Source organism: Labrus bergylta, chromosome 6 (assembly GCF_963930695.1).
Source record: "Labrus bergylta chromosome 6, fLabBer1.1, whole genome shotgun sequence".
NCBI lineage: Eukaryota > Metazoa > Chordata > Actinopteri > Labriformes > Labridae > Labrus > Labrus bergylta.
Genome location: NC_089200.1, coordinates 31,293,689 through 31,310,557, shown reverse-complemented (window position 1 = coordinate 31,310,557; position 16,869 = coordinate 31,293,689). Strand labels below are relative to the sequence as shown.

At 40.5% G+C, this 16,869-nt stretch overlaps 1 protein-coding gene across 1 annotated transcript; it reads right to left on the bottom strand.

The window, feature by feature from the left end:
- Positions 1-2,686: 2,686 nt before the first annotated feature.
- rabggta (Rab geranylgeranyltransferase subunit alpha) lies at positions 2,687-16,657 on the bottom strand. The gene is made up of 17 exons (XM_020643803.3): positions 16,519-16,657; positions 16,148-16,183; positions 14,906-15,016; positions 13,208-13,332; positions 12,302-12,489; positions 11,743-12,000; positions 11,206-11,289; positions 11,021-11,103; positions 9,836-9,931; positions 7,011-7,116; positions 6,861-6,912; positions 6,686-6,774; positions 6,515-6,603; positions 5,752-5,868; positions 4,823-4,936; positions 4,590-4,677; positions 2,687-3,382 (listed from the first exon to the last, which is right to left on the bottom strand). Exons 2-17 carry the CDS (start codon positions 16,148-16,150, stop codon positions 3,234-3,236), a joined length of 1,752 nt encoding a protein of 583 aa, XP_020499459.1. The 5' UTR covers positions 16,151-16,183; positions 16,519-16,657; the 3' UTR covers positions 2,687-3,233.
- Positions 16,658-16,869: the final 212 nt, after the last annotated feature.

Here is a 16,869-nt window from a genome sequence, read left to right as displayed (position 1 = left end):
CTGGTCCAACTCCCATAGTCACTGCTGTAATCTATCGCCCCCCCAAACCAAACCCTTCTTTTTTCAGTGATTTTCATGACTTTCTGACCCAACTCTGCTCTGTCTCAACTTCTGTTCTGCTCCTTGGGGATTTTAACTTCCACGTTGATGACACTCAATGTAAAACTGCTAAAGAATTCCTGGACCTTCTTCACTGCCTCAACTTCACACAACACGTCAACTTCCCCACTCACAACCGCGGGCGGTCACATTCTGGACTTGGTCTGCTCCACTGGTCTCACAATCCATCAACTGTCAAGTCTCAACCTCAACATCTCCGACCATCTGGCTATAAACATGGACATTCTCAACCCTCTTCCCACTCCAAAACAAAAATGAAAGATCTCCTTCAGAAACATAAAATCAGTCGACCCCTCAGCTCTCTCAGCCTCTATTACCAGCAAAATCTCTTCCTCCCCTCCCCCCCAATTTAATAATCCCTCTGAACTCATCACCTACTATAACAACATACTCTCTTTCTGTTTAGATCAACTGGCTCCCATCAAAACTAAAACTGTCTCATTCACACACTCTGCACCCTGGTACACTCCCGAACTCCATAAAATGAAAACCTGCAAACGCCAGCTCGAAAGACTCCACAAGAAAACCGGTTTAACAGTTCACTTCCAATCATACTCTGACTACCTCAAACAATACATGGAAGCTCTCAGCGCAGCCCGGTCTACCTATTACTCACACCTCATCCACTCAGGCTCATCCAACCCCAAGGCTCTCTTCTCTACAATAAACAAACTCCTCAAACCCAGTGACAACACCTCTCCCTCCTTCACAGCTGATAAATGTAACGCTTTGACACTATTTACAGCAGCTTCAACACTCTCTTCATCCCTTCCCGCATTCCCTCGCCTCATCACCCAACCTCTGTCTCAGTTCTCCCCTGTGTCCCCAAATGAGCTATCCATCATCACCTCTAGCATGAAGTCCTCCACCAGTATTCTCGACCCCATCCCATCCAGTCTCGTCAAAAACTGTCTCCCAGCCATCACACCACTCATAACCTCAATCATCAACTCCTCCCTCTGCTCTGGTTCAGTACCTAAAACTCTTAAACTGGCAGCCGTCACCCCCATCCTCAAGAAACTTGGACTCAATACAGACAGCATGTGCAACTTCCGCCCCATCTCCAACCTCCCCTTCCTTTCAAAAATACTTAAACGTGTTGTCGCCTCCCAGATCAAATGCCACCTCTCCTCCAATAACCTGTTTGAACCATTCCAGTCCAGCTTCCGTTCCCAGCACAGCACAGAAACAGCTCTCCTCAAAGTCACCAACGACCTCCTCCTCTCCTCAGACTCTGGCCTCCTCAACATCCTCATCCTCCTTGATCTCACTGCAGCCTTTGACACCATCAGCCACAGTATTCTTCTATCCCGCTTAGAACACTCACTCAACATCACTGGCACTGCTCTTTCCTGGTTAAAATCCTACTTCACCGACAGACAACAGTTTATCAACATCAATAACTGCTCCTCCTCCATAGCTCTTTTGTCCCAAGGTGTCAACCAGGGTTCGGTGCTTGGTCCCCTCCTGTTCATCATATACTTTCTCCCCCTTGGTAACATTATCTGCCAGCATGGTCTCCATTTCCACTGTTATACCGATGACATCCAGCTCTACATCTCAATCAATTCAATCACCACTGAAACATGCTCTACCCTGACAAACTGCCTCAATGAAATAAAAACATGGATGCACACCAACTTCCTCTCTCTCAATTATGCAAAATCGGACATAATAATCATCGGCCCTAAATCCCTCACCAATTCCATTCACAACTTCTCCTTCACAATAGACAACTCCACTCTCTCCCCCTTCCCTCATATCCGCAATCTTGGAGTCATCTTTGACAGCCAGCTCTCCTTTGATCACCACGTCACCCAGCTCACAAGAACCGCCTTCTTTCACCTCAAAAATATAGCCCGCCTCCGTCCACTACTCTCATTTTCTGCTGCTGAAACACTAATCCATGCATTCATCACATCCAGACTCGACTATTGCAATAGCATCCTTTTCGGCACACCATCCAAAGTCCTTAATAAACTTCAATACATTCAAAACTCTGCTGCACGCCTCCTTACCCACCTGCGGACATGCGAACACATCACCCCTGTCCTGCAAAATCTCCACTGGCTCCCTGTCCCTTACCGTATCCAATTCAAAATCCTTCTCCTCACACATAAAGCCCTTAACCACCAGGCCCCCTCCTACCTCACGGCTCTCCTTCACCCTCACACTCCTGTGAGGGTGAGGCGTTCTTCAAAAGCCAACCTACTATCTCCCCCTCTTAGAACCAAGCACCGAACCTGGGGGGACAGAGCCTTCTCCATAGCTGCCCCCTCCCTCTGGAACTCACTCCCTACACACATTCAACACTGCACCGACCCTCCTACTTTCAAATCACTGATCAAAACTCACCTCTTTAAACAAGCTTTTAATGTATGATTGTGATGTATTTTCTGTTTTCCGTAGTTTTACCCTTATTGTTATCTTTATGATTTGTGTGTAATGTTGCAATGTCTGTTAGTCTGTCCTTACTGTGCTGTTCTTTGAGTTTTTTTAAAAGCGCTTATAAATAAAATGTATTATTATTATTATTTTTCTTTGACAAAAAACAAACACAAGGAGCTGTGTGAAGGCAGTGACACAATGTGTGCTGTTTATTACGGCTCTGTGACTCACTGTGCAACAGTATAGTGTCATATATTAAATGCTTTACACAACCTTTAAAAAAAATGTGAATGAGAAGTGTGCGATGCTCTGATCGTGAACTTTTCTTACATTTAACCGTTTTTAAAGATCATAGAAGCAACAAGCCAGCTGTGGAAACAGTCGTCATGAACATCTTACTCCGTTATCTGTGTTTCTGCATGCATATGGGTTAGCTGTATAGAGGACATCTGGACACGCACACAGAGAAATGCATCATTTATCACACACTCACTTAGTCACTCAGAAGTCTAGACATTTCATTTAAGGTTTGCTCTGAAGCATCAGGCTTTCAGAGCCGAGGGGTTGCTGTGATTGACACTCCTCCAAACAGGTGGAACAAACAAGAGACACAAAACCCGTGAAAGACACATACATACACACACTCTCTCTCACAAACAAACAGGCTGAGAATGTGAAGGACAAAAGGGCTGATGGGTGGCAGTCATTCCTGCCCCCGCGGCTCATCAGAGCAGCAGGTCTGTGACGGAGGGCAGCAGCTCGGACAGCGCAGACTCGATGTTGGCCGTCTGAGTGACGGGGTTTCCACGGAGATCAAGGCACTTCAGCTTTGGGCATGACGCCAGTGGCTGGAGATCTGCCAACGTGGAGATTTCTGATATTTAAAGTTAAACGGAAAAAAATAAATCGTTCCCGAGTGGATGTGGAGAGTGGTATTAGCAATAAACAGAAGTAGTCTTCAGTATAAATAATTGGAAGCCTAACTACAATTAATATCTTTGAACATACAATAAGCAGGCTGACTAAAGCAGAAGGAAATGGTCTGGATATACAACATGTGATGTTACTGTAAGAAGAGGATGAATTCTTTATTTTGTGTCTCAGGTTTTTTTTGGTGATTTTTTTCCTCTTGGCATTAAATTGCAAACGCCCAAAAACTCATAAACACATTATTCAGCCTGTCATCTGATGATGTCTTCATTGAGAAAAAACTGAAACAATTCTAAACTATTTTTCAGTGTAGCTTTGTAAAAGCACTTTGAGTAGTCAGAAGACTAGACAAGTGCTATACAAGCTCAAGTCCATTTACCAAGTTACCATGGTGATATACCCAGGTAAAGAAGTGAACCAGGGTTAATCTTGAAGTTTCCTCGCTGACCCCGAAAACCTGCTTGGTAGTACAGACCCCTGGTGATGATATGAACAGAGACATGATGGTTTTCTGACTCATCCGGAGGGAACAATATTTGCAGGCTGTGTTTGACAAACACAAATGTTTCTGCGGTCAAACTCCCGTTATGTAAGGTGAAAATATGCCTCACTGTTGTCCTGCTGTCATTACATAAAACATAACGGGATGGTGGCCTCAGTGTCAGGACCTGACGGCCACATTAATCCCTCTTCAGTTCATCAGAGGAAGTGAGGCATGAAGGAGAGGGAGTTAGGTCACCCTCTCCTTCTAATGATGCTGTTTGCTCTGTGAGCCTGTCAGCGCTCACTTTATTTACTCCATCACTGCACAAAACGTTTCAGGAGACAACAAATTATTCCTGCATTCGGCCTGAAGAGTCTCCCCTGACTGCAATTATCTCAACTCCGTAAACTCAACTCTCAACTCAGAGTATTGTACGGCTTTTACATATCGCTATCCACACACCATCAGCTGCTCGCCTCTTTAGTGCGATGGTTTCTGAAACGCTCGGAGCGGATTCACACATTTCTTAAGTCACTGAGAGGAGTACAAGAATATAATTGACCCCTCCCGACACTGACGCTGCAGGATGAGCACAGATCCAGAACAGGAAGTCCTCCAGCAAAAAATAAAACTATGAATGTGAGTCATGGATTTATTTCAAGGATACTGTTATTTTTCAAGAGAAGTTCCTCCAGTTTGGGGAGATGATACACTCCCTCCAGGCTCTCTATGCAGTTGTTGTCAACCTCCAAGACCTGCAAGAGGACAAACGTCGATTAGATTGAACTCGTTGCAGAAAAAGACAAAATAAATGTTTGCATTTCACTGCAGTTCTCTCTAAACTCTAAGAAGAAAATAACTATTCATGCAGGAGTTGTGTTTGCATTTTAGCTTCATCACCTCCAGGCACTGCAACATGGCAAACTGAGGAGGCAGCCGCTGCAGCTGATTGGACGACAGGTTGATGTGAGTGACCAATAACAGCTGGTCCAGGTGGCACAAGGTGGTCAGGTGCTGTTTTTAAAAACAAAGAATAGGTGAAGATCTTTTCCCTGATGTTGCAGACAGTTAATAACACTTTAATTCAGGGTTGTGAGCATTAACATCTTAATCACATCAGGTCAGAGATTAAGGTGTTAATTTTTTCAAATCACAAATCGCACCTGAAGGCGCCTCTAAGGTAAGCCACCAGCATCTCCCTGAAGTGTTCCTTTTAGCCGTTTAGAATTTAGATCTGTTACAAGTTCCTTTTGGGCTGTTAAGTTAAAGGGTTTATATGTGATTTTTCACACTTAAATGGAGCATAATAAAGATCGCTAGCATTAGCATGCTAACACAACAATGCAGCGCAAGTTGTTTTGGTTTCATGCTGGTGCTCAAGGGCGACATCTGCTGGATCTAAAAATCACATATAAAGCCTTTAAAGTCATAGCCTTCAATCTACTGGAAGTTTCTTATTCTATTTCAAAATACAAGCAAGTTTGCATCCAAACAGAAAGTGAACAACAATTCTAAATAAAAGCCAAACTAAACTGTTGAGAAATGCATTGTATGTAATGGAATATGAAACGTGATTAAAAATGCAATTAATCAAGCAAACTATTGAAACACAGTAATGAATCTTGATTTGTGTTGTTGTTTGACAGCCATACTTTTATTACCAGCAAAGTGAAACTGCAAACTGTTAACTGTAATAAACACAACGTTTATTTGGTTCTTTATTCACCTCGCAGGTGGAAACACATACTACAGCATCCAGGTAGTGTCCCCGCACAGATGCAAAAGTAAAGAACATAAGCAGAGGAGAACGACATGTGAACAGAACCAACCTTGTCAGAAATACTGAAGACCCGCACTTCAGCGTACTCCATCTTCAGGATGGTGTTTTCAATCATGAACTTGCTGCACAGGTCACTGTAGTAGGCAGAACGCGTGGCGTCCACTTCCTGATGGAGAAATGAGTCAAATACATTTTTTCACATGTTCTCAAACCTCTTACACAACACTTCAAGATCATCTGTTTTTATTTACAGGAATTGAACTTTTATGTCGTCTTTACGTGGTTGGTATGATGTGGGTCAAAAGTTAAAAATAAAGTCAAAATGTTGAGAAAAAGTTGAAATGTATCGAAGAGATTAAAGAACTAAATTTAATTGAATTTGAAATCTTCATTGTCTGATTTGTTTGACTTTAACTTTCCAACCAATAATTACACATTTAAAAAAAAATATTAACCAAAACTCTGCACGGTAAATTAAACTAGCAGAAGTTAAATTAAAGTTGAATACATAAAACACACGGACAGCGTATGAGAATATTATAAGATACGTAAAACAATGTTAATAAATAAATCGACACAAAGACAAGGGGCCACATAGCTCTCCTGCTGGGAGGAATAAAAACAGCTTTTAAGACTTGATTTAAATGTAGGTAGAGTGTGGGACGCTGATGTTGTAGAACTTAATTTTGCTTGTTGGCTAATTTGTTTGTCCTCATATTTGTCATAAGGTCAGTTATAATCTGCCTGGAATTAATAAATGAAGTCATCACAAAGCTTCGGTCGTCGTTTAAGACTACATATTCATTACTCACTCTGAGTGTTTGAAAATGAGCGAGTGTCTCCTTTTCATATCCCAGAGGGTCTAGCGCCCTCATCAGGAGGATGATGGTCAGTAAGCACCCTGCAGAGGTGACAGGATACACGTTGATTATCAGCAGCAGACGTCAGTATTCTAAGTGGATGTGATGAATTAAAGCACTCACACTTATTGAGCGGCTCCAATTCTTGCAGCTGGTTGCAGGATTGAAGCTCGGACTGTAACACCGACGTCTTCTCTATAGACAGTTCACTCCTGCAGACAAAAAGCACACCCACACTTTTGTTTCTCACAAAATCAAAAAAAGAACACAATGTGCTGCTGGTGTGAAGAGAGGATACCTGAAGAGTTCCTGATCCGTGGCAGAGTCTCTGCACCAGCTCTCAGCTCGACCTTTAGAAAAGTTCACAGTAAGAGCAAGCTGGAGGACCCAAAACTCTGAGTCAGAGCATGACATGAAGAGTGTGTGTGTGTGTGTGTGTGTGACTTACCTGTGTACAGCGCACAGTCTCTGTGAGTGTGTTTTTCAGTCCAGTGCACCGTCAGGTTGTGTTCATTTGTGATGTCGCTTATAGTTCCAGGAGGGAGATCACAGATCTGAGCCGGTGTTAAGGTTCAAATCAGGACAAAATTGTGGATTATTGATTCCACAAGTGAGAAGTTTTCCAAAATAAATGAGCCAACATTAACAAAAAGAATCCCAGCGTGAGGCTGCATAGTAAGTCTCTGGATGGTGTCCCTGCCTGAAAAAGCAGAACTGTGACTGACATGGACCCTCCATGATAGAACAGAAAAACAGCAATTTAGACAAACAAGGATTTCATTCATGTATCCAGATCTAAATAGAAAATTAGGACAGTTCCAGATTTAGTTTTAAAAACTTCTTTTTGTGCTGTAGGCTAAACAGAAAAAGAATAACATGTTTTACTTCGATCATCACAAGTTTTACATCGAAAAACAAACCCAATGATGAGAAAAGTCTATCCTCTCCGTCTTGTGCCTGCTCCACTTTTCAGAAAATGTGTGCTCAAACAGGCCGTTTGGAGATTTTCCCTTCATGACATCACAAAGGGCAGTAACTCCTCCCCCAGGTGGGTGACACTCCCACAGCTAGGTTTTTGTTCTGCCCTCTGAGTCTGCCTTCTCACTGTAAACAATAGGACATGGAGCGAGAAAGCACAGAGACACCCAAGCCCTTCCAGAGAAGGGGCGTGGTCAGACACAGCTCATTTACATATTTAAAGGTACAGACACAGAAACAGCCTGTTCTGAGCAGGGCTGAAATAGAGGGGTTTATAGACATGATCAAATACAGGATCAGAGTGGATTTAGAACAAGAAACTTCACACACATGTTTTGAGGAGCTCTGAGACGTATTGAAACTTGTTGAAAAGGAGGAGAATATGTGACCTTTAAAGAAGCAGAATTAATCCTGACAGCACAAACCTCCTGCAGACCTGTTCATTGATATTATACTCCAGAGAATATCAAGTCCTCCCACTTTATATTTTTGTTTCTATCAGTGAAGAAGTCAAACTAGAGTCAGACAGATGTTTAGTTCAACCCGATTTAGATCCAAATTTTTACAAGATAATAATGTTATCTTATTTCTTATTAATCTTAGACTAACATTATCCTTGATTTCTTTTTGTTGCTTTTACAGCTCGTTCCTTTTTGTACAATCTCTTTATAAATGTGTTAATCTACCGTTAATGTTTGATTTCCTTTAATTGCTCTTATTATTTTCATGCTCTCATATACTTTTTATTATTGGTTTACTTATTTATTTAGGTGTTTCTGTCGCTCTCATCTCTTTCATTGCTTTACCTCTTACTATCATTTTCTGTTTATATTAGCTTGTAGCTCTTTTTATTGCTCCTCTCTCTTTTAGTTTCTTTTATTCTCTTAAATCTCTGGTCCTCTTGATCTCAGCTTGTGCGGTTGGGTTTTTGTGTTGTCTGGTTTCTTACGATGCTAAGGTGGTTGTTATGGTAGGTCTTGTGATGGTTAGGTTATTTTGTTGTCTGGGTTCTTTTGCTTTGTTCTTTTTATGCATTTGCTGTATGTCAAAGCATTTTGTTAACCTGAGTTTTTGAAATAAATGTATCATTATTTGTTGAGTGTGGGCATGTGAGAGTCTGTAGAAGTTTTTAAAGGAAACTTTACGGCCATTTGAGTGCAAGCGCTCAAGTTGTGCCTGACTATCAGACCGTACATTGTGATCTCATACATCGTGAGCTAAAAGATTCAGTCATTCAGTGTGAGATGACATCCCACCACTACTTTTTTTTTTACGATGGTAAAGTTTACTCCGGGTTGTAGAGTATAAGGCAGAAAACAACACAGATCAGCAGAGAGCATATCAGAACAGAGTCTGCAGAACATTTAAAGAGCATCACAAGTGAGCAGAAAGTTGTTTTAATCTAATAAGATTTTCTGAAACATGTTTTTTATTTATGAAAATGGATCAAACTTTGTGCAGAAGAAAAAATATTTTCATTACAGATAAAAAGTTTTTTTTATCTTTATCCTACATTTTATTCACTGTACATTTTAATTAGTTTTTATTTACCCTGTTTTGATAGACTGATGGTATATCTAGTTTTTAATTTACCTTCTTGTGTTCCTTCCTTTTTTTTTTAATACTTTACAGCTGAAGAGAGACTGGAAATGTTTGGAGAAGAGAGCAGGGGATGACATGAAGCAAAGAGACCTGCGGCCGCTGTGACGAGGACTAAAGCCTCTGTTCATGAGGCATGCGACATAACCATCAGGCTACCAGTGTTACAGGGTTACTGTTTTAGTCGCTGTTGTCACTTTGTGTTTCATGTTTTGTCCGAGGCTATTTTTGTTAAATAATACTCAATCAAACTCAATTCTATTTATTTATCTAAATATAGTAACATAACCTACGCTAACTAACCTAAACATGTGACTTTTAGAATTAACTAGGGGTTCATGTTGTTTTAGAAAAAGAACCCGTTCAGTTTAAAAAAAGTTAAAATCCATTTGGAACTGAAGCAGAGGGTCCTGCCAACTCTCCTGACACTGTGGGAGACTCAGTCCATTAAACAGATTCCTCCATAAGTCCCTCTTCACGTCTGAGGAGGAAGTAACAACAGCATTCTCTATCAAAGTTTAGTGATGACACCCTTCCTCTTCTTAAAGAGGCACATACATCGTCCTTATCAGCGTGAGGTATGTGGAGAATGAACAGAATGTAAATACTAGAGACCTGCTTAGACTCACAACTACAGTCCGTATTCATGTCTGAGGAGAGAAGGAAAAGGAGAGAAGGAAAAGGAGAGAAGGATACCCAGACAGGGCTGTGTTTGAATCGAGGATGTACACTCCTCCACTCCACTCTCTGAGGCTGACCGTCCAGGACGAGCAGGAGGCCGACGGACTGAGCCTGACAGAGACAGGAGGGGAGAGAGAGAGAGAGAGAGAGTGAACACAGGTCAACACACACATGTGACATTACAGGTCTTAAAATATATCTGAATTCATTTCATAGTCAGCAGCAGCAGTACATGTTGACTAGGGTGTGGAAACCCAACTCAACTGACAACAAACTCTGAGTTTAAATAAGCAGTACATATTTTCACATTTACACTTTGTGGTATCAGACAGTTTGATTTAGTCTTCTATATAAAAAGTAGGGTTATGTTTTTTTAAAAACTTAAATAATTACTAGCATCATGAATGTGAAATATTATATTAACATTTTCATGTTTACTGATTGTTAAGCGACGTCTATTGTTTGGTTGGTTTAATGGCTTAATTCATTGATTTAAGACGGTTGTTTAATACATAGATGTATTATATGAATTTATGCACATGCACACTTTTTTGTGTTTTGTGTCAACAGGACTTCTGGACTTCTGTTTATAAGAATAAAAGAAGCATAATGCTGGAATGTTAAGCTGTGTACCTCTTGCACACCTGCGATGTAATAAGGGAATAAAGACAGCTGTACTTTAGGACGGGTAAATAAAGTGTTTCTGTGGTCACTCTGCACCAGAGGGGATCCTGAGCTGTGCAGGAGGGGTCTGGTTGCACTTCAAGTTTAAAGATTTATATAGAAAAAGTGAACTGAGAAGAGAAATGTGAGCGTCCAACTTTAAAAAAGTGAAATTGAGAAAAAGACCCAGCTCTTTCATGAATACCTACTAACTTAATGATGATGGTCTCCATATTATTGATGATGATGATGATGATGGTAATGACGATGGTTTTGTTTGATAACAATGACTTATAAGATTGTTTCTATACTGATTAGAGCTCTCAAGAACTGCCCTCAATGTTGTGCTTTGCCTCTGGTCACTTCCTGTCAGCACCTGTGTGTCCAATCAGACTCAAAGCTGATCGTTTGCTCTTACTGACATTGTTCCCTTTTTTCTAGATCCTTGCTTGTGTTGTACTTACTCTCTGATGTACGTCGCTTTGGATAAAAGCGTCTACTAAGTGAATTGTAGAAATGAAACGTAAAGATACTCACATTAACGGGCCGGGAGAAGGCGACGGCCACTCTCTCCTCTTCCCGACTGACGTAAACACAACTTATCATCTCCTCACGCTCGGCTAATGAAAAGAAACATTTTAGGTTTAGTCTTTACTGATAAATGACAAAGCACAATAAACATTTGCATCTATGAATATGGACACAACTTCAGACGGACGTACCTCTGCCTAGCAACCAGCGATAGTAGAACCAGGCACTCTGGTCGTTAGGGTCGGTGAAGAAAGCGTTTTGTACAAGCTCATATTCTGATGATGAAAAAATGATTAAGATTGTTTATATTGTGACTTAAACATCTAAAAAGGAAGTTACATTTTATACATATCACATTGTGTGGAAGCAAAATAAACAGCATTAAATAATCAATCAGTTGAAACCAAACTTCTTTGCAACAAAACTACTCAATTTAAAATAAAACATTGTTTTTAGTGATAGTCTGATAGCAATATGATAAAAAAATAAAGTAATATAATACATATGTGTGTGATTTCCATGTGTAAAACATTCACCTGATAAAGATCCAAGCAGGATTTTAATGTTGTGAAGACTTGTTTTTTATGTGACATTGAATCATGATGTTTGGATTTACATTTTTTTAATGAATTGCACATCAGAAAGTGCAATACACAGCCTCAGACTGCCCCCTGTTGTTACTTTTTAGGTATTGCTGACAACACAATTCACATACTGTGAGGTTTTACCTTTGAGGAGCTGCTCCTCACAGACGCGGTGGGAGTGCGTTTGTGGAGAGGGCGGAGGGGAAGAGTGCGGGCGCTCTCGACGAGGTGACGGGGGCTCGGGGGACTCTGGGTGGAGCAGAGGCAGCAGGGTGCTGCGGTAATGCCAGCTGGAGTAGTTGGAGAAGTTGGAGCCAATGAGACGGTCGGTAAAACCCAACTCCTGATCGACCGGAACACCTGAGACCTTCACCACCATCCGACGGTAATCCCAGCAGTGGACTGTGGAGAGCGGTGGACACGGTTTGAGAAATGGATGGAAAGTGTTGAGACATTGGGACTGGGGGATCAAACCATATTGATACAGGATTTATTACAGGAGAAATGTTAATGCTGACCAGAACCTCAAGCAAAAAATAAATAAATACCGTCGCTCATTCAAACCACTCACAGATGGTATCAGTTTGAAACACGTGGTATGAAAAGGTAACGACATCATGAACATTTTGACAACCTTATTTTTTTTAATTTTACAGTCTTGTAAAGTCCATCCTTTTTTGTGTTTCCCTCTCATGTCACTCACAGTTGCGGTCGTCGAGGCTCAGGCAGCGATCACACAGGCTCAGCTCTCTGGCCCAATCGGGTCGAGGCAGCCGGGCGGAGACCCAACCTCGATGGTGCCAGCTGCCGTAGGACTTTGGATTCACCTTCAGGCAAGACTCCAGAAAAGACAGCTCGGCCTCGTAAATCTTCTGAACTTCATCCTCTTCTCTGAGGAGGAGAATAATTTAAAAAAAAGAAAAAATCATCACACTCCTGTCACATCGCAGATGAGTGTAGAATGTGAGTGACTTCCTATAAACACACATTATTAACTCTTGGACATGAGTCTTAAATCCATAGTCATACAGAGTGTAGTGCGCCTGTCTTGTCAGCTCTCATCGGGGTTGTCTTCTCACTTTTCACATACGCTGGTAAAACAGCAGCCTAAAAACTAGTCTGCTATGAAATCTCTGCCTTCCCCTGCAGATTTCAGTTCCAGGAGAGCTCAGCCTGATTTTGTGTTTGTATGTGATCATCCATTTATGAAGATACTCTTAGATCTTTGGTCCTCAAAACTTTACTGCTGGCCGACAAATAACACTTCACTTCCTGCTGATTTTTAAAAAGACTTTTACCTGACAGTTGATACATTTTTATCCTGATCATCATTACAATTAAAAAATAAGTGTAAACTAAATATAATTGAAATACAGTGACTTTACATTGGTACAAAATTAAGTCTTACTACAAAAATATGACAGAAATGTAGGGTTTATTATTAACACAAAGCAGGATCTTTTTCTTTATTTCATTTATTATTAATCAGGCTCAAAATCGTCTCTTGTGTAGCCAGCTTAAGTTTACCAGTAAACACAGAGCTCACCAGGAGAAATACCATATCTGAGGTTATTCCTATGTGAGCAGGTGATTAGTGAACTCATCATACTTCACAGTCTCCAGGTGCATCAGGATTTCTCTTCTGTAGTTCCAGAGTGTTGCAAAGTCAGGGTTGGACGAGAGAAGCTGCTGGGTGAGCTGGAGAGCCTCGTCATCCCAAATACCCTCCTTCCTCTGTCAGACAGGATCAAATAAGAGGAGGGGGGGGGGGGGGGGGGCACAGAAGGTCAGACAAACAGGTAGATAGGTGTTTGATACTTTTCAATACCACATGTTTTAAAAACAATACAGTCAACGTTATTCTCAAGATCAAATAGTATCGAAAAATACAACACATAACTAACAGACACACATACTTCACTTAAAAAACAACATATAGACAAAACCAAAGACAACCACAAAAAGCCAGACAGCAAAGCTCCAGCCTCAACATATGGCAAAGGAGGTAACACCTGGATGTCACAAAGCAGGGACTACAATTAAGAAGTGGCAGAATTAAAATGTCTAACCACTTGGTAACGACATGTTAAAACGATGTGAAGGACTTTGCTTGCACTTTTTGGGGATTAAAAACAAGAAATTCCCCAACACTGGGTTCCTGGGACTTTATACTAGTATCTTATTCTGGTATAGTGACAACCCTAATGAGTACGTATAATAAATGTTCCATACAAAGGATAATACTGGTGTTCTATATTTTTAGAATATCTCCAATACTCTCTCAAGTCACCATCTCAACACCTCTATGTTTAATGCCCATGTTTGGCTACCAAAGGCACAACTCTTCATAAACAGAATAATGATATTCTGTCAAATATTCCCAAAAAAAAAGGTAGCTGGACATTGTGGATTTCTTTTGCAAATTATACCCAAACAAAAGGAAATAGTGCATTAGTTTAGTCCTGTATGACATCTGACCAACATTCATCTGGTGCTATAGTGAGTAGAAATCAAAGCAGGAGTCAAATGACCATATGCCATTCTCCATATTCACATAATTTACAGATACACAATCCCAGTGTGACTCAGGATGCTCTCCCAATCCAATCCTAAATTACAAAGAATCTAGAGCCAATACAGGGCCTTTCAGCCAATCCAGTTATCTCCAGACTTTCCTCTGCCCCTCCAACAAAATGTGAGCAAGCCAAACTTGGACGGTGCAAAAATAATAATAATCAAATATCAGTGAGTGACAACATCTGGCTCCTCTCTTCTGTAGTCATTTATGCACATTTGTGGAATCGTTTGTTCTTCCAGTTAAAAGTCGGCCGAGGATTTACATGTCAAGAAGCTTTTGTGACTTTTAGAAAAATGCAAACAAATCAGAGTGATGCAACACAAAATGTATGTTTTGAAGGTTTGGTGTTGGTTCAGTTTTTTCTATTGTGTTGAGCTGCTTTCAGATGATGTGTGGTTTGGTTTATCCCATTTCTCCTTGTACTTTTTGAAATGGTTGATCCTAATGAATTTCTACACTCATGCACTGAACACCTGATTAAGCATGTGATGGTATAATGCTTAATGTCTTAAAATGGGGATTGAGATTTAGATTGAAACAAAACTACTACATGAGGTCCCAAAATGTTCAACACTTTTCTATCCCATGTGTTTTAAGGATACAAACTCTGTTGTTTTATGATCGAAAGTATCTCTTTCACTAGCTGCAGTTTTAGGTTCAAAATATTGTTGAAGATTTGTGGTCGTTTTTTTTGTGGTTGTAAAATAAGTGTTTAGATACAAGTACAACCTTGGAGAAACAGGCATCTCTTGCAGCCACATATATCTTCAGTTTCTTCTCTCGCTCCTTTCTTTTCTCCTCCTCCTGCTGGGCTGTAGATTTAATCTTCACTCGGCCGTGCTGTCAAAAAACAACAAAATGATAGCAGCACAATTAACAGAGCTTCTGACAAACAAGCAAACAAGAAACCAGACGTACAAACACAAAATTATAAAATATTAAAAAGACACAAAAAAACACATTTAAACAGAAAATACCTCAAAACTGACCACAACAATTAAATACATCAGAATCTACAGCCAGATGTGTCCACCTCAAAGTCATTCCACATCCTCTTAAAATCATCCAATGAGAGCAGCTCTCATTTCAGTTCTCTTTCTAATCCAATCCAAGTAAAGGAAGCAGACATTTAAACGGCTTCTTCCCCAATTAAGTTCAGACAGAAAGAACATATCCTGAGATCAAAGATTTTAAGTCTCTTCTGACTTATGTAGGTCAGAAGATAGGAAGGAAGCAGCCCTAAAACAGATTTTAAATTAAGAATATGCCAGTGATTAAGTCTGAGACCTTCATACATGTGCATACAACAAACAGTGAAGATTGAGGGCTATAAATGAGTGATGAACCTCAGAGCTCAGTGATACACAGAGACCAGAGCGTGTAAGCTTTGAGAGAAGTCGTGCATGAAAACATCAGCCATGTACAGCACAGACATGAAAGAGGCAGCAGCCGGCGTCTTCTAAGAAGAGTCATCACTCATCAGAATCCCTCTTCTCTGGAATCATCGAACAGTCAGGGTCCGTGGGCAGACACCTTCCGTACTAGAAAGAGTAAGCTTTAAACTTTCCTTTCTGATAAAGCTTAAAGTTAGGGCTGTCTCAGGTATAGTTTGTCTCTATTCTTCTTTCTCTTTCCCATCTCAACCCCAACACAGCTCCTCCGGCTGTTCAACATGAGTCAGGTTCTGTTTGAGGTTACTGCCTCGAGATGGATTCATGTTGGGTCTGTGTAAATAATAAAACAATGAGTAACGTAATCTTTTCCTGCTCTTTCGTAAAGTGATCTTGAAATCTGTTATGAATTGGCACTGAAGAAATAAAGATTGATTAATTGACTGATTCAAAAGAAAGACAGGATTTGATTCTAAAATTAAAACCCAGTTTGATTTTAACCTTTTTACAGGCTGCTGAATATGAGGAGTAAAAGAGAGCGATTTAACAATTACAAAGAATATATAATTAAATATCTTACCATGCTTTATCTCTGTGAGGCAAACGTTCCCAAAACCTGTTTATAAAACAATAAGGAGAGGTGTTCAGAGTCAGGCCTGTTTATCACTGACATGACAGTCACACAGGCAGCTGACAGTCAGGACAAGTCAATATCATCAGCTTGACCGAGTCTATAATATGACTCACATATTTAATATCCATTAAGGGGAAAACAATCTGAACATAAACAGACATAAATCCGAGGTTAGCTCGCTATTTAGCTCCGTTATCACAAAACAACACAGTGCTCATTCAAACCAGCTCACAATAACAACGAACCCGTCGTACTACATATATCTTCATCCCAGCTGTACACTGAACGCCTCGGGATCTTCTCCACCAAATACTCACCTGATTTTCTACCCGGCTTCTTTAGTATTATTTCAGAAATCAGTTTGTTTTGTCATGTCACCATAAGGATTTCTAACGACTACAAATGTCCACTTCCGTCTCAGTGTGATGACGTCACGGAGTGTTTTGGCCTGTGCGCGGTGTTTTGTAGCTCTCTAGTGGAGAAAGCGGCTAACAGCAAGCAGAGGCAAACTAAAGTGGGCAGCCTTAATATGTTTTTTTATGTAGTTTTTTATACAAAGGAAGAATGTGTTATTAACCACCAGGCCAAATTTCAGCAATGACAAAAACTTATAAGTTTATAAAATTAAGCTTCAAAATCATGAGAAATGTAGCTGTTCTCTCTCCTCT

What these genes read in the sequence shown, in the direction of transcription:
- rabggta (XM_020643803.3), bottom strand. An exon ending in GAGATGCCTGTTTCTCCAAG is followed by an intron (nt 13,333 to 14,905) that starts GTTGTACTTGTA and finishes CCTGTCTGACAG; the next exon opens with AGGAAGGAGGGTATTTGGGA. An exon ending in GAGCCTCGACGACCGCAACT is followed by an intron (nt 12,001 to 12,301) that starts GTGAGTGACATG and finishes CGCTCTCCACAG; the next exon opens with TCCACTGCTGGGATTACCGT.